Source organism: Scatophagus argus, chromosome 23 (assembly GCF_020382885.2).
Source record: "Scatophagus argus isolate fScaArg1 chromosome 23, fScaArg1.pri, whole genome shotgun sequence".
Classification (NCBI taxonomy): domain Eukaryota; kingdom Metazoa; phylum Chordata; class Actinopteri; family Scatophagidae; genus Scatophagus; species Scatophagus argus.
This window is the reverse complement of record NC_058515.1, coordinates 11,546,203-11,573,442: the sequence shown is the minus strand read 5'-3', so window position 1 is coordinate 11,573,442 and position 27,240 is coordinate 11,546,203. Positions and strand designations below refer to the sequence as shown.

Here is a 27,240-nt window from a genome sequence, read left to right as displayed (position 1 = left end):
GCAAATAATACCACCAGGAGCACATCTCTGCATTCTATATTTTTATTCAACGGCATCTTTAAATAATAAGAATCTGTACATCTCTTAAGGAGGTCTTTGACCATTCATTCCCAAAAGTAATAATGACATCAATAGCTTCCTTATTAACAGTAATACAGTTGAAGTGCTTAAACCAGGCAACCAGAAGAGCCAATAGAGATCATACAGCAACAAAAGAACGGTGTACAGCCCATGCTTTGACCACACACACACACACACACACACACACATCCAGCCTCTCACACTGAATCCACCACACACACACACACACACACACACACACACACACACACACACACACAGCCCTGCACTGCACCATACACCTCTTGATAATTGAAGACATTAAAGCAAAACTGTCTGTTCATTCAGAAACAGCACCAAACATCAAAAATCATTGCAGCAGTAATAATACTAAGCTTAACATTCCTCGTTTCAGCATCATCATCATCATCAATATCATCAGTCATGAGAATCTTTACAGCTGAGAATATACAAGATCTAACCAACGGGGCAGCAAACTGGAGTGTTTTCATGCTGAACAGTTCTGGACGCTGCAGATCATCAGTCAGATCCACGCAGGCACTGCTAACACCAAACTGTGTCACCCTCAGCCCAGCAGAGAGCGACAAGCCACAAGTCACCAGCAAAGACACCAGTTTGTTGTCCCACAGCTTTCAGGGACGAAGTCAACCTGGTGTGCATTTCAGTCAACCAATCGGGACACTCAGAAGCGGCTCAGCACCAAAACATACGTGTGGAAAATAAGCAGGGTATTGCTAAATTAAAATCTGTGCAAATTCTAAGAAGACCCACTTAATTTCCGGCAAACAGCTTTTGGTGAAGAGCTTCCACGTGTCTTTTCTGTGAGTATTTGGTGTTGAGAAGTGGTAGTTTATGTCTGCGCCCCCGGCAAGGACAGTCCCGGCTCCAGGCTGGTGGTCGTAGTTGTGGGGGTAGGAGAGGGAGGCAGGCCCTTGGGTCCCGGACAAAGCAGGCCACGTGAGGCTGCATGATCTCCGTTCAGGTTCTTATAGGGGTTCCTGCGTGGTGGAGCTCTGAGACACACCGAGGGGAAGCGAAGGCCAGCAAGGCAACAGCCAGGACAGGAGATCACCTCCTCCTGATCCAGAGAGTGTCCGCTGCCGGAGCCGAACGGGGACGAACCGGCAGGGTCGCCGGGAGGGGAGTGGTAGCCGTTGTTGTTGGTTGTGGTGGGAGCTGTGCTCCACCCCAAGGGTCGGCTCACGACCACATTTTTGTTGTCCAAATGAGAGAGAGGAGGAAGGGACGGGGGCCCGTTGGAGATGGCCGAGCCCCAACCGTTTGAGAAGGATGGGGTGGGAGACTGGAGGGGAGTTGACGACTGAGACGGAGGAGGGGAGAGTTTGGAGCAGGGAGATGAAGTGCTGTCTTGTGTGTCCGGGGAGCTGGTGCAGTCCATGGGCTCCTCCTCCCCCCCTTCCTCTTCCTCATGCTCCTTCTCTTGGTCCAGCAGGTCCAGCGACAGGGGTTCAAGGGACAGAGGAAGACCTGAATCACTCCCGTCCCTGGTCTCCTTTTCCTCTCCCAAGAGTCTCTCTTTTTCATTCATTCCATTTGTTTCATCATTTACAGTGTCTACATCAGACGGGGAGTCCTCCTCGGTAAGGACAGTGTTCGGTGCTGATGTGAGGTGTGGAGGAGGTGTACACGGCAGCGAGTGGCAGCGCCTGTGCCTCCTGGGTTGGTCAGCGGCGTCCGTGTCGCATGCAGAGGGGTCGTCGCAGTCCGGTGGAGGAGGCAGGGTGAAGGTCAGGGAGATGACAGACTTGCTGGGAGTGTCGAACAGCTTGATCTTGCCACCCTTGAGGTCCTCCCTCAGCGAGAAGGGGTTGACCCGAGCAGGAGTTGCCAAGGTAACAGAGGGGGGCGTGTCTGGGGGGTGGAGCATGTCGGATTTGCTGCGGGAGAGGCGAGGATCGGAAGGGAAGCCGAGGGATCGCCTTCGGAGAAAGTCAATCTCTGGACAGATGGCTTTAAAGAAAAGAAAAAAAAGAAGAGTGAAAGGTGCTTGATATGAATGTACAGGAACAAACAGGTCTGATGACAGAGCGTTTGATGACTCACCTTTCACTGCTGGCTTGTCCTTCTGCTTCCTCTCCTGTCTCCTCTCCAGCTCCATTACGATTTGGGAAAAGGATGGACGGACTTTTGCATTCATCTGGCAGGAGAGAGAAATCAAATAACATCAGATTAAAAGAGAAGAAATGAAGGAAAGATCGATTTGGTCATCCACAAACTCAAACAAAGCACAGCAGGTAGAAAACTGGCTTGGATTTCAGAAGGTTGATGGATACTTCCCAACTTATTCATCACACATTTCTGGCATGCCTTACACATGAAAGAGTGATCCCTCTCTCTTCTACACAGTGATGCATACAGCTTATTAAACACTGGTGTCAGGTCAGTACTTTGTATCACCGAATATCCAAATTCAGGAGCCGGATAGGAAAGGAAAAGGAAAAAAGTGGATGGTTGCATCCCTATCATCAAAATAGGTTAAAGTGACCCCGAGAGAGAACTGCAGACTAAACAGGGGAGGCAGGGAGGAAAGAAAGCAAATTAAACCAAGAACTGAGCATGTGTGTGAGTCAGATGAGTGTTTCTTACATTACAGCAGGCGATGGCCAGTTCCAGGAAGTCAGGAGGACAGTCTTCCACCATGTGCTGAAAGGTCTCCACATCCAGACCAAAGTCCTGTACAAAAACACAAATGAAATTACTCATTACATTTGTGCCTGTGCATTGATTTTCCCTCTGGACAAACAGACTTTTTTAAAAAAAAAAATATATATATTTATTGTAAGAGCCTTTTAAATGGCTTGATCTGGTCAGTTAAATGGCTTCAACTGCTGTACTGTTAAACGGCCACAAGGGGGAGTACTGCTCTCTTCAAAGGCTGTCCGCATGGGTTAAACACCAATGCTGTGTCCTAAATTCACGCACATGTGAATTAATATGAATACATGTATGTAGTGTATTTCATTATAGGTGTGCTGTTATTATAATAATTTTAACTGTTTTTTGGCAACAAGAAACAAGACAAAACTGACAGATTCTGACCTTGACTGCTCTGAAGATACTTTCTTTTGCTGCTTTTCCAGTTTGAACACATAGCATACTCAAAACCAGTTTAGAATATGTATGTAATGTAGAATAGGGGTAATGATCCTGGTCTCTGTGGTGAGCAGGAGATTCACAAAGCACATGCACACACATCCTAAAGGCACTGAAGTCATTGAAGCAATTCTTGCATGTATTTTGTTTGTTATTTCGAGCCCTTTAGCAACAGCAGTTTTGGGGACATGCAATCTTCTATGAAGTTAAGAAAACCAGCTTCCTGTCCAACATTACAGTCAGCAGTTTGATTCAAGCTGAGATATTCACCATATTTTTCTAAATCATCTCTGGCCTAATGAAACTGTTGCTTAAAGAGTCATTTTGACATTGCTTCTTGCCCAACAGTCATGAGCTGGAGGCACTTTTGAAATGCTGACGGAGTTACCTAACCTGCCCCAGAAGCCATCATATTATAAATAATATTTTAACATGAACATTTCCCCCCCTCCACAGTTCTCTCAAATATAGAGGTGATCTGAGATGTGATTCATGAGTGTGCGATGAAAATGTCTTTGGTACCTCAGTGCGCGGCAGGATGTCGGGGTCGGCCTGTATCCTCGCTATAATCTCACACAGGATGATCCCGTATGCAAACACGTCCACCTGCAGAGAGAAATTTTTAAGAAAACAAAAAAAAAAGAAAAATGTGAGCATTACCACATGCAGTTTATATCTTACTAGTGTCCATACTTTCTGGGCTGCTCAGGTAATTGGGTTTATCGACTTTTATTTAACCAAACTATATAAAGTTATTGTTCCTTTTTAATGAAATGACTTGACAAAACACTCATATTCATATTAAAAATTGGAATTATTTTCTCATTTATATGTTTTCTAGCTGGATAACAAACTTGGATAACAGGACAAGACGGGCTACTAATTCAGAACTCTCGTAGGTTACAACTGCATATGCCTTATAACCAACTTATGTAGTCACTTATTTTATCGTAGACACAAAGGTCTGAAAATCTGATTACCCTGGCCAAGAAGAACAACCTCTTACATAACCAAATACCCACTTGCCTTTGACACAACTGATTTATGAAATATTTATGCCTTTGCATCACTGCCTTGGTTTATTTAACTGGCCTTCATTACACCCACTGTGGACCTTGAACTCTACAATCTGCAGCTGACGGGTAACAAGTGCAGGGATCAGTCAGTACCTTCTCATTATACACCTCTCCTCGCAGAACCTCAGGGGCCATCCAGTAGGGGGAGCCGACGACAGCCAGAGGCTCCTGGTTCTCTTCCTCACTGCAGAGGGAAGAGGAAGGGATAAACATAGAGAAGAAGAGAGACAGAAGCTTCAGATAAACACTAAAAACCACTTAATTTCATTTCACAACACCCAAGTTTAAAGGACTTTAACGACTTTGTTGTTTGATTAAATTTTGGGTGAAATGTGTCTAATTATAAAGGCCTTTCTTGTGTGTAAAACATTTGATTTTTGATTTGACATTTGACATTTAAACACAACAAGCAATGTGAAAATTTCAACCTGTGCTTTAGGTAACTTTGATGGCCATGTTTTTTTTTTTTTTTTTTTATAAAATTACAAAGTAATCAGTAAATTAAGAAATAACTAAATCAGTAGTTTGCAGTAAAAAGTCACATCATCATCAGATACACAGATGTGTGTGTGCATTTGATAAAATGATGCCTGTTCACAGAGTAAAGTCCCAACAATGATGCATGAGAAATTATGAAAACATATTTTTTTCCATTCGGGGAATGTGGCAGACAAGCAAGCAGGCATCACGCTTCATTTCATTAACGCAGAACCCAATCAAGAGGGGTTTTATGGGGTGAAACCTGGCGTTGCGCTTGTGTTTATGCGCACTTCCTCCGTATCTAAGAAACTGCAGTGTTTTTCAGTTATGTTGAGATATCGTTGTGCAATTTTGGCTGAGTAAAAAAAGGAAGGAACACATGCATGTGCAAGGACAACGTGCTCACTCACACACACACGCTGCTGGCAGATACTTCCTCTCTGTGCTATTTCCATCTGCTACTGTGGCTATGATAGTGCAAAATATACAGTGAGGGAAGTCATGGCAGAGGTAGAAACGAGGAGCAGGGACGGCTGTGACTCCCCAACATTAACGGCATTTGGGGAAGTGAGCCGACAGGAATTGGAAAACAGAGAGCAGCTCATAAATGAAGAGACAGAGTTAAGTAGCCAAACCAGAGGGATGGTGGGGGAGTAAAGGACAAGAGCGACTTGTCATGAGGGGCAGCAGACATCCAGTAAGGCAGTGAGAGCAAACGGAGGAGGACTGGAATAGTTTGACCTTATTTGGAGTGCTTTTACCAAACCCCCCTCCATCTCCGCTCCTTCCCTCCATCCACGCATCCTCCCCTCCTCCTCCTCCTCCGTCATGCCACAAGCACAGTGGTAGCACTCCAACACAAACACACACACACACACACACACACTCGAGAAGGGTCCATTCTCTGGTAGTGCTCCACCACAGGATACAACGGTGTCTGACTCGAATATAAAGCAAACATGCCCTTGAAAAATGACACAATTGCAGTTCACCAGCTGCTATTGAATCAGAGGCTGGAGCAAACAGAGGCTGCATGTCCGATAGTGGCAGGTATGCAAAAAACACACAATGACGCATTCAGGTGGAGGCCACGCTCGTGTAAAATATCAACCTGTTATGATCCACATGGACACGTATTTTTCAGCTCATTCGATGGTTAGGTTAAAGTTAGAACAAAGCTGAGCCAAAACGCATGAAAACCACCAAAGTTGCAAGTTACACCCCCCACCCCTCCCCTCCCCGCGGGTAAACACAAAAAGTGACAGGGCACAAACAGAGCCAGCGGAAACACACACCACACGCAGAAAAGGCCAGGACAGGTTACAGTGGCAGCTGTGTCATCTCAGCAAGAGTCGAATGTTTGCTAAATGACTGCAGACGGAGCGAGCAGGGGAGGATGAGGAGCTAATGGGACTCCAGTGTGAGCCTGACATGCTGACTGCTCCCTCCTTCAGCCTCCAGATCCCACTCCCAACAGTCCAGCTGATGCCTTTTATCCTTATCAGTTCACTGACTGACTGTTTAGGGAGAAACGATAGTCTTGATGGAGGACAAATGATCTAATTTCAGTCGTGGATTAAACGGACGTCTAGAGAAGCGACGCCAAGTCTTGGGACAAGGGAAAGACAAAGACAAAGTACAATTACTCAAGTACTTAATAAGCATATTTGATCAGTACGTATAGTATATATCAGTAGTAGTAAGTGTATAAAGTCTAAAGTGCTGAATAAGAGTGCTGTGGATCTTTGCAGGGTTACTGCTTTTGCAAGAAAGCAATCAAAGGTGTGTTTCCAGATAAGACAAACTAATCCTTTAATATTTTTTTACACAGCTGTATTGATCTAATGCCTGTTAGTTCTGACTGTGCAGATTCGGGTTTTAAAGGTTTTCATGGATTTCAGCACTTCAAGGAGAGTTTAAACAAAACAGTTTCTCACCTGAGATGTAGCTCATAAACTGTCAGTTTCTTTATCATTTCCCAAAATTCATTACGAATTTTGGAGATTTTCAATTCACAACAGTTAAAACGAGTACTGTAACTTTTTATGCCTGGCATTGTTTCACAGCTAACACTTTCACCTTATACTCCCGCACTGTGGAATTACTACTTCTATCATGTGTCGTCACTGGAGAAGCAGCTGAAGAAAATAAAACTGCACAGCCATAACTTTGCTGGTCATTTATGCTCACTACAATTTATGGCAGTGAATAAATTATGCTGCATAAATGTCACTGCATATTAAAAACTACACAGCTGTGAACACAGAGGAGGAATTAACGACAGCAGCAGGTCTCAGATTTAAACGCGGAAACCATCGTTGTGAGGCCGCGTGCTGCATCACCACAACACTGCACTTTGACCCCTCTCGCTCATACATCCATCCTGTCATCCATCTGTGCTCTCTCGGCAGCTCAGTCAATGTGACAAACCTCACACAGCGCAGAGGATTGTGGGTCAGGATAACCTGAAAAGCACGCCGGCAAAACGCAAGCGAACACAAGAGGGACATCTTGATGTTTTTGGCACCCTGAACTTGACGCAGTATGTACTGGGGGATTGACCACAACGACCCGACCGGGCTTTGGGGTGAGTAACGGGCTCATTTCGTCTCCGAGACGAGAGAAAAGAAGATGTGGTGAAGAGAAGGCGTTTGCTCGGCATGAGAGATAAACAGGACAAAGAGAGAAGTGGAGGAACGTAATTTATTGAGTGTGACTTATCTAATCACAAAGCGTTGATAGAAGTTTTGATGAATGGACTGTTATGGGACCAACCTGTAATCTGGAATTTTCTCTGCCAGACCAAAGTCTCCCACGACAGCTGAGCACACGCTGCCTTCCCAGCGCACCAGGCAGTTCTGCACAGAGGGGTCAAAGGTCACACACACACGTCACGATTACAGCTGTTAAGTGTCCTGCGCGTGTGTGTGTGTGATGTAAGATTTTATTGTGCAGAGCTCTTCGTTCGTTATATAAGGGATTTTTGTTTTGTTTTTTTTAGGTCACCACGTAAAAGTCTGAATCTCTGGAGCCACAGCAGCTGAGAACTGCTGTTGTTAACAAGATTACATTTTGGCCATCTGGCCCAAAGTGAACAGAAACAGCTGATTTTGACTGATTATTTCACCTTGTCCCTTCTGATGCAGGTTCTTACATATTCATCTAAGACTTTACTAAGCTGATCTACGTCCAAAGCTCAATATTTCCCACAGATTCTTTCCAGGTTGCAGGATCTGCGACACACCTGCAAAGCCTCTTAATCTCCATCTGAATCTTTTACTGATTCCAAAATCTACATTAAAAACATCAAATGTCTGTGGTTACATGACTCTTCTGTTTGAACAACTATTTTCTTTTATTTCTTTTTCTCATGGAACATACACTATATAGACAAAAGTATTGGGGCATCTGATCATTACACCAACATGGGCTTTAATGATCTCTCATTCTTAACACACAGAGAGCTTTGCAGCTCTAACAGCTTCCACTCTTCTGTGAAGGCTTTCCACAACATGTTGGAGTGTTTCTGTGGGAATTTGAGCCTATTCATGCAGTAGAGCATTTGTGAGGTCACACACTGATGTCGGACCAAAGCATTGTCCAAAATGTCTTGTTATGCTGAAGTGTTAAGATTTCTCTTCATTGGAAGTCAGGGGCTGAGCCCAAACCCTGAGAAACAGCCTTGTCCCAATACTTTAGTCTATATTATGTGCATACGTTAACAGTAGTTTATGGAACATGTACTACACTTGTGTTGTTACCTCAGGTCACCCTGTCTGTGCTCATGCTGATGAGTGTGCTGTACGTGAGCACTGACGCGTGTGTGTTTGTGTCTGTCGTCACCTTGGAGGTGAGGTCCCTGTGGAAGATGCCTTTGCTGTGCAGGTACTGCAGTCCCCGGGCGATGTCCAGGGCCAGGCTGAGCCGCACACTCCACGACAGGTACATGTCGCTGCCCAACAGCTGCTCCAAGTTACCGCCGTTGATGTACTGGATCGACAAGCAACAAAAAGGAGTTAACAACAAATCAAAGTCACATTTTGAAATAGCCTGGATTTCAACATGAAAGCTGATTTCTTTATCATTTTGGGACGTTGTGCCTGTTAAACCTGGTGAATATTGCGACCAGTCTTTACATTACACATTAAATCAATAAATATTTAGCTTGTTATCAGTAAGGCTGTGAGAGTTGGTTTTTTCTCTTCTTTATTGCCCCGTTTCATTGATCAGTTCAAAGTTTATTCTACTGCTCTTCCTGAACGACTTTTCCACTTTGCTTTGAAAAGTACCACACAAATACACGATCCAGTCACCTGACACTGAAGTGGTTAGTCAGTCAGTGCTAAACATTTGTTGGTTGCAGCTTCTAAAATGTGCAGATCTACTGCTTTTCTCTGTAAACTGAATATCTCAGTGTGTTGGAGAGCTGCTGGGACGAAGCAAGCAACACGCAGAAGATGTCACCTTAAGTTATGGTCATCATTAAACCTAACAGCCCATTTATCACCTGTTCAGTATTTAAAAATCATATTCTTAAAATGTGTGAGTCTACAACCCACTGACCTTATCGATCAATACAACATATTGACATGTCACAGTACTGTTACACACGTCAGAGCACCAAATCCTCTCTAATCCACCCCTGACCTTCATTTCTTTTTTCCCCCCCTTTCTTCTCACTGTTGAGCAGCTCAGTTACCACGGCAACGTCAGGTACGCCCGTCACACGTAAGAAACAGGTGAAATGTCATGAACTGCGTGACCTCAGTCTGTGTAATGCAGTCAGCTGGGGCCTCACAGGTTGGAGGTGCTTTCACTTGTCATGTGTTTGTATTATGAAAACTGCTTTTCTCCGTGCAAAACGTCCCGTCCCAAATTTGAGAGCAAAGGTGCTGAGAAATGACAGACAAATGTTAGCTCATGTTTATCCCACTGAATGTTTAGGAAGAGCAGCTTCATCTGAATTCAATCATCAGTTTGGGTTTATTCTCGGTTTACGGTATAAAGAAGGGATGAACCATCTACTCATGGAAAAGCAGTCCTTTAGTGTGTCTTAACATGAAATAGGAGGGGAAAAGTTTAGTAGGTTTTGTCAGCTGGCTAGTATGACTAATGTAACAGCCAGATGAGGAACGAAGTGCAATTTTAGCTCCAAACTTGCTAAAATGTCCAAGAAACTGGTTTAAAAAAGAAACAGAACTGAGAGAGGAAATGACCTCAAGCAGAAATAACTGATTTAACTGATTATTATTGTTTGCACAGCATGAAGTCATCTGTTGAATCACGACACTACGTGCGCCTGATGTCCTGCTCTTGGGGAGCAAAGTGACTCTGACGCTTCAAAAGGCTGAAGTGCTCTTCTGGCTCAGCGGCGGGTTAATTAGCGTCTTACCTCCGTGAGAGCGTGGAGCTGCCCCTCGTGGACACACACTCCTATAAACCTGGAGGCAGAGCAGACAAACACACAACTGTCAGCAACAGAAGGGGAACAACCGTTTCTCAGCGACAAAATATGTCAGGCTCGGACCACACAAAGCAGATCCAGCACCAAGATAAACCAGGATCCAGGTGCAAGGTGTGGGCCAGTGTACACCAGGGAGAAGAAAAACAAAAACATCATATTGAGAGACAAAGGTTTCATTTACCTGAGTATGTTGGGGTGCGATAGTCGGTTCATGAGCTGGACCTCCCTGAGCATGTTGGCTCTGTTACTGGCCAGGATGTTCATCTTCAGAGCCATGATCTGACCCGACACGCGATGCTGCACCTGGATCAAAACGCACACACACAAAATGCTTTTATTTTCAACCACTTACACCAAAATTATTCTCAAACAGTCTGTGTATGAACGAGAAAGCCACAGAAATTATGCAAATTAACAACGGAGGAAACACAAAATGTGGCTGGGCAGACTAATGCTTGTTTCACTTCTCAAAGTGGCAGTTGGAAGTATTGAACACTTCACATATCTGTAGCTAAACAGAGCACGACTACGTTTTGCTGAGTCATACTAACACTTGAGTGCTCTTGGAAACTGGCCATGAAACGTTAGCAGATCACCTGAAGTTTCTTCATTTGTTTTGGCTGCCGCCCTGACGCAGCAGGCTGCCATGGCAGTGGCTGTGACTGGTATGGTAATCACGGTGATGTGACGCGCTCCCCTCCCTCAGGCTACATGTTAGTGCAGATCTGCTCAGACCTGACCTCCCAAAGAAATGCACACGAGCTGCAGACGAGCACCAAACGCCGTCTGATACCATAAAATCTATTCATATTTTATTCTTTTACGTTTATCATTGCTGCTGCCTTTCTGGTGAGAAACAATTTAAGACCGCAAGTGAAATTACAGGCCTGTTTGCAACCAATAATGCTTTAAACGAACCTTGTACGGTGTTAAGTAAACATTTAATTTTTATCTACATGTTGTGTGGGGCTACTATATGCATTACAAGTACAGCTGAGTATTATATGTCAGTACTTTTTGGGCTGTAATATCCAAAAACTGAACACTAAAGTCTACGGTCATGCCAGCAGCTCAGTGAGGCTCTACTGTGACGCTAAGCTAAATGCTAACATCAGCTCACACTGACATTAAATGTAATGCTTTCCTATAAAACAGCCATGTTAGCCACCTTAGCTTAGCACGTTACCTAACATTTGTTAATTTGAACTTAACACAAGTTTTTTAACATCTGACTGTAAACCAGACTTCCTTTGAGCTAATAATAAAGTTGAACTGGCGAGGGAGGACTTCAGGTTGTGTGTTCATGAGCAACATGAGTGTGTGATGAAAGACAGAGGGGAAGGGAGGAGAGGAGTGTGTGAGCGGTCAAAGTCCAGAGCTGAAGTCGGTGAGACACTATAGCCTGGATCTCAGCTGGTCTCTGGATCAGAGTGGTGATGGAAAAACCACAAAGCTTATTAAAGACCAGACTGAAGTGCAGCGAGTAATGCTATTAATACACACACACACGGCTAAGGCTGCCCTCTTCATCTTCACAGCCAGTCAGCGAGAGTCGATCTCCGCCACACTAAATCCTTCCTCCAGAGCCACTTGAGGACATGCACACATGTAAATCACACACATGTAAAGTTGTGTGCAGCAGCTGCTTCCTCGTCTGCAGAAAGCAAATCGGAGCAGAAATTTAAACATGCAGCAGGAGTGTGGAGGGAGTGCACGGCTGATCCCTCCCTCTCTTTATATTTATGGCACTCCGAGGATGAGGTAGACTCTTCAGGAGGTTTCTTTACAGACAGCAGCCGCCTCCTCCCCCTCCTCCTCCTCCTCCTCCTCCTTCCATTAGCACAGATTTGTCTGGCAAGCACGGCTGTGGGGCTTCTGCATGGCTGTAGCTTTACATCACACTTGTCCTCTCTTTCCCTGCACACATCTGCCTTCTCACTTATATGAAGAAATTCTTACATGCTCGTCTGGCACGCTGTGACTAACAGGCAGTGCGGACAAACACAAACACACACACACACACACACTCTGACTCACACAGGCAGGTTACAGTGCAAACGTGAGCCAACTGCTGATGCAGCAGTGGTTGGAACTGCAACGCTGCTTGACTATTTTGTCCCGACAGTTTTTAAGCCTCCAAATAAACAACCTCTCACTCATCATCATTACAGGCTGACTCACCACAGGGTAAACATTTTCTCAGGTGTGTGTGTCTGTGAGAAGCTTAACCCTATAAAAACCACTACGAGGTATGTGTGGCATTTTTTTCCCCAAATGGTTCGTGCCACTTTACTGGTCATCTCCATGGACCTGCAACTGGAATGCAGTTCTACGCCTACATCAAGATTACTACATAATATGGAGCAATTATATATACACACACACACTCTCACACAATTAAAGCAGACACACACACACCCACAACAGACATCTACTTACATGCACGCACCCTGACACACCCTAAAGCTGTCCAAAAACACACTCAGCCTTGTACAGTGCTGCTGTCGGCAGAGGAAAGGTCACGGGCACAGCTCTCGCTCCGTGCAGCCAACATGTGCAGCGATGTCTGTCATTAGCCAGCGGCCCGACAGGGCAGGCTGATGCACAGTGAGACGGAGAGGAGGAGGAGGAGGAAGAGGAGGAGGATGTGTCAGAGACTGCAGATGGAGGATGCACACAACGGCAAGAGAGATGTGTGACAGCTTTAAAAGTTAAAGCTTCTTAGAGAATATGAAGACAGCAATAGGAGAGAAAGTGCAGGAAAATGTGTTTAAAAGCAGTTTAAAGGGAATTCATTACACATTTCCTACAATCTAACTGCTTAAATGTTTATCTTGGCTCATTTCATCTTAAATGCTGCTCTAAAAGCATTTCTGACAAATTTCTGGTGGAGAAACACCAAATTCCTGCTATTTTCATGCTTGTTTTATAATATCAGAAGCAGGCTTTAGTAGAAATATAAACTCCCTATCAGGAGGTTAAAACACTGAAACAACACTGAAGGCCTGAGCTTAGTAGCCACAGTCCAGCATGTTCCACTCTGATTATTCTGTCTGCACTGCCAGGCCACAACTAGTTTTCAGCGTGTCCACCATGTAGTGCTTATTCTGACTGTAAGTGAAGAGAGAAAACTCGTGTGGGAATAAATGACATGTTGCAGAGGTGGAGTGTCGCTGGAGGAGTGTGAGCACACGACTGACTATATACACACACACACACGGCTGAATGCCTGCCTGTGGACATCAGCTCAGGTCTAAAGGCCTCTTATCCCTTGTGGATTTCAGGACTCCTTTCAGCCTTACCGGTCTGTAGCTGGCACATAAACAGAATCTGCTCGTCAAAAAAAAGTATGATCATCATGAAATTTGTAACTGCTGCAGATTTTTAGAGAAGAAGAACAGACAAAGCAAAATTTGGATTGGAATCAGCATTTCCACCCATCACGTCAAGACAAAAACAGGAAAGCTTCAACCAAATTTGACAAGTGAGCTTTGAGCTAAAGTGTGAAGGGACCGTGGATTAAAAATCCCAGAGCGGGTGGACTCCACTCACCCTGAATGTGCGTAGGAGAATAACAAACAAACAAACAAAAAAACATTAGCTTCTCCCACAAAACAACTTGACGCTCAAGCTGTCGCCTGAGGCTCTGCTCTCAGAAATGGAGCAAAGTAAAAGCGTTTGAGCGCCAGAGCGAGGATGCATGCGTGCAGGCGACTGGAACGAGGCACCCAGCCAAGCCTGGTCCGTCAGGGAGCGAGCGGGGAGGCCACCCCCACCCGCTGAGCCAAGCTCAGAAACACAACCTGATGCAGGAGGGCAATAAGCAGACAGCAGACAAGCCGACACACAGACGTTCACTCAGCCTGGTGCACACACATATAAAGACCACTGGCCTGATGCTCATTAACGGTCTGTTCTGTCATTGCTTTTAAAAATGAAAGGAAAAGTAAAGGATGAAGGGTAGTGATGAATATCATTTTACTCTTCTTGGGGAGAACCACAGTTTAACATCTTCTGAAGGGCTGATACTGGGGGGTCAGATGTTGACCATAACATGACTGTACCACGATAAATCAAATCAACGTAACTCTGGTGTTTCAGGTTTTGCCTACCTGACTCCATTTTACTCTGCATGAGACCGAGTCATGTTAATTAAAAAGCAGGGAGGTATGAGGCACTGGCATCGGATCAGGGCTCCATCTGAGGGAGGAATCCACGTTGGGAGAGGAAAAAGTTGAGAAAATAACTGATGATGCCATTGTGAGCCAAATTTGTAATTGTTGTAATCGGGGAGTACATTGAGTTGCATTTTGGGAAACGTGGGATACAGCGTTAAAACTCAATGGCAAATGAATGACAAATTTATATTTATAACTTATATTTACAAAGTGTCTCAGCGAGTTCTCTCAGCAGGAGTCGTACTGTGCTGCATGAGATGTCCGTCTTCAGTCGTTCACAGCCATCAGACACTTGGACACGCAGCTGGAGCTCGAATCACTGACCTTCCATAACTTAAGTGCAATGCTAAAATGTTGGAGTGCCCCTTTAATCTTCTGCCAACTCTGAACGGATTTAACAGAGAACATGACTTTGGTAGAAAGGAGTTGCAGTAAAAACTTTCGATGTGTGCAGGCTGAATGATCCAGAGGAACAGGCATGCGGTTTCTGGGAGGAGAAGGTCCTGGTGGTCCTGATCAATCTTTAAAATGACATTTCACAAAAAAAATTCATTCTTTTCACTCCTGCTGGCTCAGGGACGAGTCCGAGATTTAAGAGACAGATATCTAAAAAGCTGAGGAAAAAGAAAATAGACCTTGTGTGACCTCATACAACCAGAGATAAGAGAGCATGTTTTGTTATGTCAAGTGAAAATAAAAATAAAAAAAAATAATAATAAAAAACTAAAATGTTTTTGTGGTGCAGCAGAGCACCACAAAAACATTTCACCATTTCTGTGATACCGACTTTACATGCAAACACGGCCATTTGTTTACCTTCCTGCAGGGGAGTGGCCTTCCTCCAGGTTTAGCTGAAGACTACAGCAACGCTAACAAGTGGATGGGAGGAAACACCCATTGTGCTCCCATGTAAACACACACAGACTGCCTCTCGAATTGAATTTATACAAACACTCCTAACCAAAGGCCCAAAGGCGGGGGGATCTGGAAATAGATAATTGTGCAACTCTTGCCCAACACTTCTCTCTGGTCCAGTTTAAACACAGCGAGTTATAAACACGGCGGTTCAAGTGAAGACAGGCATATCACATGCTCAGCGCTTTCGTGTTTGTGTGGCTGTGCAGAACATAAACAAAAGCTAAATAGTTGTGCAGCGAGAGTCGGCGGAGCAGGTCCCGACTGGAGCGAGGGAGGAGAGGAATAATGAGGGGAAAAGTGCCACACTAAGCTGCCTGATGTTCAAGTCTGCACTGGCTCTCCCATACCAACAGCACCGTCCAATGGCAACGCGTGCACCCGCACACACATACCCCCTCCTAACACCAAACACTGAAACTGATCACAAGCACACAGATGACAGCTGATGACGGATCCTGGTTTGTGTGCGCGCTCGACTCTTTTTGCTCCTTTGTTTCCTTTGAACCTTCCAGCTAGGATTTCCTAAGAACTGGTCACATCCCAACACGTCCTGACGGGGCGGCGAGGGGGGAGTCCCACAATTATCATCTCTCTTTTTCAGGAAGAGTCGCGACTGAAGTGAACCCAAATGCAACAAGAAGAAGACAAGACTCTTCAGAAAGATCAGGTCTGCGATAACCAAAGGAAGATCTCTCTCGTCATTATTATTTTTACAATGAAGCAGTCAGGTGTTTAGTGAAATGATACCTCGATGGTCCACGGTTTGAGGTACAGACCAGGTACCGGTTTGTCTGTGGCATCAGTCCCAGCTCTGCCTCACTTCAGCATAAACACAACAGTCCAAAACTAAAAAAATATTCAGATTACACGGACATAGAAACTAAGAAGAGCAGCGATCAAACTTGCTTTTGCTTAATCAAACTTTCATCCATTTTCACACCTGCTGTGGATTAAATGTTCTTTGTTGAACTAATCCACAGATTATTTTTGAGCTAAAAGAGTTAAAGTTAGGACTGGGTTGAATGTTAGAAGTCAACAGGGGATCAATGAGATCATTTTTCTGATATCCATGCACAAGAGCTGAAACGATTAGATGATGGCAAGTGCAATAGAATAACTCATGCTAGGCGTTATAGACAAAACTCCCCACACACGTAAAACGGAAAGTCAAAAACGACCCGTTTTGTGGCGTCTGTGCGGTTTAAATCATCAATCTGTTGGTGGAAATTTGGCGCTTCTCGTACTGTGACATATCGTATCATCTCACACACAAGCAGAGGCACCACAGCAGTGTTTGTCAACCCATTTTCTTCACATTATCGCTGTCACAAGCACCTGCCACACACACACACACACACACACAGTATGCACAGACACATACAGTCATCAACCCCTCATTCAAGCTCAGTGTTTGTCCTTCAGAGACTCCAGGCTGTTGTACATCCCCTTGTTATCTAATTACTCTCCTTCAGCATATCATCATCATCATCATCATATCTCAAGAGTGAGCACATAACGAGCCTTCACAACCACACGCCTCCATCACTAGACTCTTAATCGAGCTAAATCACAGTCAGTACGATCATTATCATGATGACTAGTTTTGTTACAGCAAAATTCACACCACGTGAGTCACTGAAATACATTTGAATTTCAGTTTTACCTCCCACTTGCGCAACAATCACCAAGACAAACATCTGAACGAGCGCCGAAATGATCAAGATTCCAGAGCAACAGGACTTTGTGAGGGGGTCTACTTTCAACCCAAACCATAACCTTGTCCTAAACCCAACCAAGCAGGTTTGTTGCTTAAAGCCAACCCAACAGCGACAGAAAACTGATTTTTAAAAACCAAAAATATCAAGTCAACTAAGTCAAAAAGCTTCACAAAATATGAGGATAACTTTCACACAGGACACAAAGCCCGGTTTCATCCTTCCATCATCACCTGTTTGGACTTTATTTGCTCTTTGGGCTACGTCACCTGACTTCCTGAAGCCTTTTCTGACAGAAAACTTTTACTAATCACAACAACAAATGGGTCTCACATTTGCTCACTTGGATGAACGACAGTTTGCACTCATTAAATATTCACCACTTGCCTTTGCCCTCCGTACAGTAAATATGAAGCTACAGTTTGCAGCTGTTAGTTCACAGTTAGCCCGACTCAGGCTGGCTATGCTAACAACATCTGACACATAACCTGTAAAAAAACAAAAAAAAAAGAAAAAAAAAAAATCACAACAGTTTTAGTACAAATTAAGCAAATGAGATATCATTTATTAATTGGTTGTATTTTGGCTAAGCGACCAGACATGAAAGTGGTAAAACATAAGCAGTTAGTGCTGACTACCAGCTGCCTGTTTGACTTCTCCAGGAAATGTAAGCAATGGAGTCGCTTTCAAACAGACTGCGGATGCTGCAGAAGCTCCTGAAAACAATGCCATGAGATTTCCATGTCTCATGTAAATTACTGAAACGGGCCAAATGACAACCAAATCTGATAAGAAGCCTGGTCTGAGTTTCCTCTTTCTTAGACAGCAGCGTTTATCAGCACTAGCAAATGGACAAAATTATTATCAGCACAGAATCGGATGCAAAATGGAGGACTAACACAATACACTCATTAGAAGTCAATTCAAATTAAATTTTTAAAAAATGCAGCTTTGGAAGGTGAAGGTGCAATTTATTCGCAATTGAGGCGATTTATTCCTTTTGAGTCTTCGGATTTTCAGCTTGAGTTTGAGCACAAGGCCAAAGGTGGCGAGACACACACACAGAGAGTGAGAACGTTCCTTTGAAGAACATTAGAAGGGAAGATGAAAAACGGCACCTGAAGGATTTGTCGACACATGTGCTCCCTTGCTTTCTCCCCCTTTTATTTTTTTGTCTTTTTGTTGTTTTTTTTTTCCAGGTTGAACAATTGCACACCGGAGAGGTGAATGGCTGCCTGTCTGCCTGCTGCGAGCCTCCATTGATCTGCACTGAGGACTGAAGCTTAAAACAGCACACACACACACACACACACACACACACACACACACGGCAGGCAACCAAAGCCATTGAAGGCAGGAGCAGGACATCCATTCAAAAGCCTGAATGTAAGTAAACGCACCGCATACATTTTAATGCCAGTTAAACTTAATAAACAAAAACACCTGAGAGAATCTTTTCTGCAGAACAGTTGGGCCTTTCTTCCCCCTGAACTAAAAGCGCCGTTCAGCCGACCGTGTCAGCAGACTTTTTAAAACTGCGCCTGATAGCTGCAGTAACAATTTTGCATTTATATGACACAATCAAAAGGCCAAGCCGATCCAAACTGAAGTGCCAGTTTGACAAGCCGGCAATAAACACGGTGACATTTGCATGCTCATTGGCTAATCGAAAGGGCACAGCTGAGGGAGGAGTGAAGTCACAACACAAAGAGTTTTATCCAGCGAGCTGAGGGTCGACTTGGCCCGGGTGTTTTTAGGACCGGATTGTTCAGATGTCAAAATCTCAGGTGAGCTTTTCATTTCAGCTCTTGCTACTTACAAGGCTTAAATGTGGAAGAATGAGTCACTGCTGTCGTCTGAGAACTTTGACCCCACACTGCCGCCAGTTTTGCGCGTCATGACAAACGTTTGGCTCCCCCAAGACGGGATTAAAAGACACGGCGATGTTTCAAAAAACAAGACATCTTCTTGTCATGTACAAAGCAGAGCTGAAACAATTAGTCAATTTAGCCATTGGTAAAACATCAGATAACTTAAAGTTTAGGCGTAATTAAACACTAAAATATGAAATATTCCTGTGATCCCATGTTTTATATTGTAATAAAATTAATATTTAGCCAGATTTTAGCTCAGTTTGGACATAACAAAAGTTGCAAAGGACACATTTCACTATTTTCAGACATTTCATATGCCAAACCATCAACTATCAAAGCTGTCAGTTGATTAATCCACAGAAATCACAGTATTACGTGTACAAATATCACATGTTTCTGCACAACATGTTAAACTAGAAGCCAAATTTTTATCCTGATAAATGACTTTTTCCTCTCGTTTCCCACCTGTTTTTTTGGGGGGGTCACATGTACCAACATCATGCATTCAGAGCCAAAGACCACACAAGCACACAGAAAGAGGAAACAGGAAAGGTGAACACATACTTCTACTCCAGAGTGTGCTGGCAGCACTCCCACATCAGTACGAAAGAGCTCCTGATAATCTCTCATTAACCACACAGCATTATCGCAGGCACCTCCTCATTTTGTTTCATTTGGACTTCATTGTTGAACGTGAGGGGTGAGGCTTCCTTTCAGCCCGAACGCAAAAATTCTGCCCACTTACGGGAACGATCGCTCCAACAACAATGCAAGCAACTGAGAAAAGTGAACCAAGACAGATGGACTTTGGTTTTAATATGGAATTAAACCAACCTCTCACGTGAAGCGTTCACTTTGGAATTAAAAACCTGGTTTTTGTGGCGGTCTAAGAGTCCCAAAAAAGACCTTCTCACTGAACACACTGCCAGCTCAGGTTCCAGCAGGAGTGAGGAGAAAAATACAAGGCGGAGAAGCTACAAGTTCTAAAAGGTGGATGCACCTCCAACCGAGCAGCACAGAAGGTCAAAGTTGGCCTTCCACCATTTGGGTCATCACTTCATTTTACCCTGCGGGACATTTTGAAATTACACTCAAATTACTACAAGAATTCTTGAGTTGGGGCCAAAAAAGACAGAAGACAAAAACATGTTTTGTGTTGCCTAGTCAGTTCATGATGAGAAGCAGGAAATGATGAATGTTTAGCATTTGTCCCTGCCAAATGATTTTGCAATTAACCGATCATCAAACTGTTGATACATGTCCGTGACGTTCAGCGGTTCTGCCTTCATTACTGAAAAACAACATTTATGTACGTGCAAGTTTGATGAGCGCCAAATCCAAAAATTATTAAAGCGTTACAAATTTACAGAATCACACGACTACGTTCCAGCAACAAGAGGGAGGCAGAGCTATAAAATCACATCTTTATCTAAACTACCACAGTTTATCAAAGTACGGCTTGATAACTCATGATCAGAGAGAAATTCATTACGTCCCGGGGTTCATCCCATTAGGAAACGTGCTGCCTGCTTCGTATTCAGCAGGTCTGCATGTTGTTCAAACTGCGAGTCTCAATCTGCTTCACTGGTTTACACTTCCAGTCAAAGACGCCCTATGGAGCTGCAGTGATGAGCAGATCAGTCCATCAGCTTAATAAGAAACTGGTTTTTAATTATTTTTAATAATGCGAGTCAAAGCAAAAATTCCCAATTGTTCTCCACTTCTTCCCTCCCCAAAGGTGCTTTCTTTGTGAAACTGTGTGTCTCTGGATGTTGAACTGTGGGTCGGACAAAACAAGACATCTGAAGGAGTCGACCAAGTGAAATCATGTCCTTTTTCACTATTTTCTGCAGGCCAACAACGCTCAAGATAAAGCATGTCGAGCTCTTTCATCCTCAGACGCATCCCAGACAGGACACAGAAATTAAATTATTTTTCATTAAATGACCACTTAAAAAAAAAAATAAAATAAAATCATAACATATAACACATGTTCGCCTCCCAAAAACTCTTGCAATTGGCTCCCTGGCCAGCAGCTCTTTGTATTGTCCCATCTCTCACTGCATCACACTGGGCTGCAGTGTGGCAGAAGTAGTCTCTATGCAAGTGAGCAGCAGCGTGCCAGGTGAGGGGTGTAGGGTTACCTGCACGTGTGCCAAATCTACCTGATCTGCCTGAGTGCGTATCCACTTACACACCAAAACACACTGTGTCCACTTTACACAACATGTGGGTGGACAGCAGAGGACCAGTAGATGGGACAGTGAGGTGGAAGCGTCACAGTGAAAACATAATCTTCAACCGCCCCGGCATCTTTTCTTCTTGTTTGTTTAGGTTTAGGATGCATTTGTTGCCACTTGATGGCGAAGGGCCATCAAGTTAACAGAAGTCAACAACTCACTTGAGTTGAGCTCACTCTGTCCAATTATCCTAATGAGACCATTAAACACGAGCCTGTCCACACGCCAACTTGTGCATAACTTAGTGAGAAGAGGACTCATGGAGCCGGGCTGCTCAGACCACACACGCACACTTTCTCTCACCTTGAACACCTCGGAGAAGAAGCCTGCGCCGATTTTCTCGCAGCTGAAGTCGTCTAGGCGGGCCAGGCTGGACACGGCGCTGCGCAGCGCCCGGTAGGAGGACGGTCTGATCCGGTTGGTTCCGTGGACGCTGTGCATGGGCGGCTCTGCGTCTCCCCTCTGCTCCGACTCGACCCCAACCGTCTCCATCTCCATCTCGGACGCCCCGGGTGGAGGAGGAGGCGGCGGCGGCGGGAGGAGGAGGACGTGGGACGTGTGCGCAGTTTAAAATCCAGCCCGACTAACTGTTTACATTTCCCATGTCCGCTACAAGGCCACAGCGCAGGGCTCTCCGGAGGGGAGGGGAGGCGTGATCAAACCAAATGTCGCAGCTGTGGTCAGCGAGCAGTTAGGCCTAATTCCTCTGACAGATTCCTGCACAGGTCCGGGACACGCGTGGGTCTGTCTGTGTCTAACAAACTACGCAGCTGCAGCGTTGCATCCTGCAGAGTCAGAGTGCAGTTTGGGTGAAGTCCCTCATGCCGTGCAGCAGAGGAGGCTGTGCCGTTTTCGAAACTGCGCAGGCTTCTGCTGCTGCTGCTGCTGTCTTGGCAGCGGCGGCTCTTTCGGTTTCCTTAACTCTGCTCCTCCTGCTGTAGAAAAGGCCGGGGCTCCCCTCCTGGTTCTACCAATTGAATCCCGGATTTCCAGTGCGCACACTGATGCCTCACCGACGCTGCAGCCTATTAAAACTGAAGAGGGAGAGTGAAGAGAGGGGCGGAAACATGGGCGTTAATGCCACTGAATCATAAAGAGTGTGTGTCTGATGTGTCTGATCTGCAGCTGGAACTTACATGGACTTAATCTAAGCAGTTTAGAAGTCCGAGTGGACATCTCACAGTCTGGTCACTGTGGCAATTTATTACAAATCACACAAACTGCGCGCGAGGCTTCGATTAAACCCGATCGCGTCTCCCAAATTTCACGTTTTATGTGCGTTACCGCGAGGACAGACGGCACCAAACTAACGAGGGCACCATAAAAACACTAATGTCATTAAGCAGATCCATTGGTGCCGACTGTAAACTCGGCTGTTTGCGTGTAATCTGCTCTCCTGTGATAACAGCCGTGGACGCGGTGAGATATCGCCCCTCATTGTTCATGCGTGCACTTTGCACACACAGGCGCTGTTTGAAACTGATCCAATCACTCGGACGGCAATCATGGGTGCAAGTGATGGTCGCATCGGTCACACTGAGGGTCCGTAGGAGCGTCCTCGTGCTCTGCGGGGATCTGCGTGTCGCGGATCCCCGCACAGCTTGACTGCGGCTTGTAAATTATGGATGCCAAACTGAGCTGAGTTTGTGAGCTCGTCTGTCACGGGCTCAGGTCTCCTCCGGATACGCAAACGCACACAGACACTCACACGCACTAATATCGTGATTCAAACGGAAAAACGCTGACGCACAACCACGCCGAGAACGAGCTGGAAGGACGCGTGTTTGCCTGCCGGGCAGGACATGACTTACCTGGCCTTCCTGTAAAACATAACCTCCACATGCACCGGTGTCCTCTGAAGATCCCCGAGCCCAGATCCGCTGCGGCGTCCAGTTACCGAGAGCTTTATTTTACTAATTAATCATCTTTGGGGGGTTTTTGCGCCAGCGCGAACCGCCTTCACACACACACACACACAGGCTTCCGTGGTTTCGTTTTACGTCCCCTTCAGCCGCCGCCGCTCATCTGCGCCTTCCTCGCTGTGGGTTTGGTCGCACGAGGGAAGAGGAGCGCTGACTTTTGCTTTGCTTTAATGAAGGCGTCGAGGCGGGGCGGGTTCACATGTGATCACCGCAAAAATTCACCTGTGGGGGCGCTTGTACGGACCCAGCTCTCACCTGTGTGTCTGATTGTGCTGCAGGATCCAAACCCTCCCAATGCAAAGGGCCAAAAGTGTGTATTTAAGTTGGAAAAACATGTCTTATTTATAAAACCACTCTTTTAGAGCACCTCATCATGTCCTAATCAAGATTGGATCTAATCTGTGATTATGTTAAAATCTCGGCTGGATCAGGAGGAGGTAAATGATGTTTCTGGGTGACAAAGATTTGTCATTGAGTCCCTGTCGACATGCTCAGTTTTGCTTTAAAAATACATCTTCAGTCCCAGAGAAATCACTGGATGATGTACATGATGAATTAAATAAAAAAAATATTAAAGAAAAAGATTTCGCCTAGAAATCTACATGATTTTTTGCAACCAAATGTAGTCCAAAAACACAATTAAAGGCTCCTACTCACCACCTGACTGTCTATAAACCTGCTGAGTGGACAGTTAAATTATCCAGATGGGAAATATTTAAGTGCTTATTATTTGAGGGCATAACAAAGAAATGCCAAGTCCAGCTGAGCTGTGTTGGCTGGAATTAGTCCAAACTGGCCTCATCTGCAATTCTGCCTCTATAATATATTTAATTCAAACAGAGTTTAAAAAATGGACCACATTAAAATAACTCAAACCAATTCCAATAACAATAAAAAAAAAGAAATAAAGACAATTCACACAAGCCCCTGAGGTAAGATGATGTTTTCTTGAGGAGAGATTTAAGGAGCCCTCCTGGCTCTGACTGATATTAACGCTCTTGTGCCTGGGAGCCAAAAAAAAGCCATTAAAAGAAGTGTGTCATACAGCGTGGAGGGCGCTCACACCTCGCAGCCACATACTGACACACCGTTAACACGTCCAGCCGGAGCTGCTGAGCAGATCTGTGGCCTCTCTCTGCATTATTTATCGCTCAACTTATTGGCTCCAAAGCCAGAGGAAAGAAACACTGAAGTCACATCATTGTCACCGATTATAATGTGTACTATTTATTATTTAGTGCTGCTGATCACTAATTCATCACGCTGGCTGTTTTGGGTCTGTGCGAGTGTGTGTGTGGGGATTATGTGCAAGCATTCAAGCATGTGTGTGTGTGTGACTGGGGATTGTGTTGACCCCCGCCGACCTTTCAGACCCGTCTCAGAGTTATCTTATCACCTAGAGATGGATAATAATAACTTTTCAGCTTTAAGGCCATCTTTAAGCAGGTCAGACTTTTATTTTGAAATGTGAACGGCCTCACAGAGCTGCCAGCCCGGCTGCTGACTCTTTGTCTTGTCTTATTTCTGAAAGTGGAGCCTGCTTCCTGTTCACAGGCACTACAGAGTATTCAAAGTGGAACACTTGTTTGGACGTGAAGGCTTGAGGCTTGTGTCTCCAGGCAACATTAGCTGCAACACACCTGAAGCTGTGATCGAGTTGCATTGTGGGAAATGTAAGCAGCAGGTTTTGACAACAAATGTGAGTGTGAGGAGTAAAGAAAGACGATTTCTCTGGCTCCGCTGCAATGCTAAATCATCGCTGAACGGCCGTCTTCATGTTGATAAATGACACCAATGATGGACTCACTGACACACTGCAGCTAATCAATACATGAAAATGTGGTCAAACAAAACCAAAAACCCTCACAAAAACCAATTCATATTATTGACAGACACAAGTCAATGAATGAGTCTAACAGTCCAGTTTGTCTGCTACTTGCAGAATGCGAGTTTCAGTCTGTTTTGTTTTGTCTGTCTTCTAGTTTTATCTCTTTTAATTTGTTTAAACCTGTTTAAACCTAAGATATGATTATTTAATTTAAGCCAGTAGTCCCAGGCAACCAGTAGCTGTCAATCCTAACTACAAAATCCTCTATCCTTTTCTTCAGTGTAGTAAGACTACATACTGGGCCTCCAATCAATGAGACTCCGTCTTTCTTATGGTCTCACGAGGGACAAAAATTGTATTTTAATGAGGGTGGCTCATGGGGTTTGTTCTCAGATAGCCTGCTGAAAAGTTTTAACAACAGTCAGTAGGAAGGGGATCAATAGCTCAGTGCTGCTGCATTCAACCTTCCAACACCTGAGCTGCTCACGTGCCCTTCACGAGACAAATCAGTCAACAGAGCACATTAGGAAACGCAGGACTCAAACTGATCAGCAGGATTTTAGACGTAATTGAAAGGAAGCTTGTTCACTACATCTGCACTAAGTCTGTCTCGCTTAATCCCTAGTTTTTATTTATTTTCTATACGGAAAAAGAATCTGTGAAACAGAAAGCGTTTCTTTAACATGTCTGCATCTCACACCTGGAGGACCCCCCCTCCCCCTCCCGTCCACAGCACACAGGACTGCTGCTCTCAATAAGCTGCACCATGTAAATAAAACATTAAGTACAAGCCTCTTCTGGACCTGAAATTCCAATTTCCTCCCATGCATCCTGGGCAGGAGTGGACAAATCTATAACCTGAGCCTGCTGTGACGCCCATCTGACCGTGCCGGCGGTGGCCTGTCGTTAAGAGTCATCTGCGGGGCGCTAATGATCACACTGTCCCCTGCCCGGCCTTACGGGCAGCCAGGCGGGGGGCCAGGGGCCTCTATAATTGGTTTTTGGAGCACACCAGCTGTTTCATGTGCCCGCACGGCAGTCCCCAAAGGAGGAACAGAGGGGAGCTCCCCCGCCTCCCTCTTCACACTCTCCCCCCCTCCTCCTCCTCCTCCCAAGCTGGATGAAAAGACTGCTGACAAGCAGACGAATAGACGAGCGGAGCTGCTGCTGCTGGGGGAAGCCACATGTGACAAGAATATAACACATAATATGAGAATAATAATACAGCATGTGGTTTCTTCTTTAAAAGATGGACAAAAGAGACCCCAATAATCAATAAATCAGGCACGTGTGAAAAGCTGTTTCCAACTTCACCTCTCGTGCTTGTCTCCTTATGATATTCTCTTACTTTACAATCAAACATAATTAACATAAAGTAAAAGAAATAAATACATAAAAACATAGGGAAAGTACATTCATAATTTTTAAAGCAATAAGATGCAATAATTTCTTAAATGTCTGTGCAATGAAATCAAGTGGGGACATCGAAATTACAGAAATTGTTTGGTTTGTCTTCAGGCTGTCAGTAAACAATGTTTTTCATGTCCCAGTTTCAGAGTCAGACCTCATTTCATATATTAACAAAACTTATTTTTCTGGTGAAAACTGAATTTAACTTGAAAGGAGAAAAATTCAAAGGTCAAAGTGTCACTTTCACATCCAGAGGGAAGTGAAAATTTTCATGTTTACATATGAAAAAGAAAACCCACAAATCTCCACGTGAAACACAGCTGAGATTTTCTTTTATTCATTTTCCGGCAGGTTAAAAAGGTCGATTATTTTGGCAACAAAGGGCAGCGTTTTGATTGTTTGTGTGAATCAGAAAGTTAAGATCAATTAAATGAAACTACTGCAGTTTTCATCTGTTTCCAAGTGTTTGTTTCACAAAGCAGCTAAACGATAAACTAAAAAACTTAATTAAATGTGATTTTAGTGGAAAATCCCAGGATGTCTTAAAGGCTTCCCCACCCTGTGAACAACAATCTGACTAACACACTGAGTCCTTGTGATTTTAAGCAATGGAAAAGGTCACTTGAGCACACACACACACACACACACACACACACACACACACACACACTCAGGCAGCTTTTTAACCCTGAGGGGCAGACATATCAGCCTGCATGGGTCTCCAGGGCCGAGAGGAGGTGCTGGAAAGTGGATGAGAGTGAAGTGCTGCTCCATCCAAAGGGAGCAGTAAAGTAAATTAATATCCACTCAGAGATGACTGGAACCAGACGGGGTGAGGGGGGGGTCGTCTGTTACTTCATTAGGAGAATTAAATTGCCGGGACAACTGGGTAACTCCTCTTGGTTTTGAGCGTTTCCAGGGAAGAGCAGTGCATTTTGGG

General features: G+C 44.7%; 1 protein-coding gene across 1 annotated transcript; it reads right to left on the bottom strand.

The window, feature by feature from the left end:
• Nucleotides 1-28: 28 nt before the first annotated feature.
• tesk1b (testis associated actin remodelling kinase 1b) lies at nt 29-23,250 on the bottom strand. The gene is made up of 11 exons (XM_046379974.1): nt 22,952-23,250; nt 21,444-22,174; nt 10,397-10,518; nt 10,144-10,192; nt 8,595-8,741; nt 7,527-7,609; nt 4,365-4,455; nt 3,718-3,801; nt 2,689-2,775; nt 2,146-2,239; nt 29-2,052 (listed from the first exon to the last, which is right to left on the bottom strand). The coding sequence occupies exons 2-11, from the start codon at nt 21,636-21,638 to the stop codon at nt 932-934; spliced, it is 2,073 nt and encodes a 690-aa protein (XP_046235930.1). The 5' UTR covers nt 21,639-22,174; nt 22,952-23,250; the 3' UTR covers nt 29-931.
• Nucleotides 23,251-27,240: the final 3,990 nt, after the last annotated feature.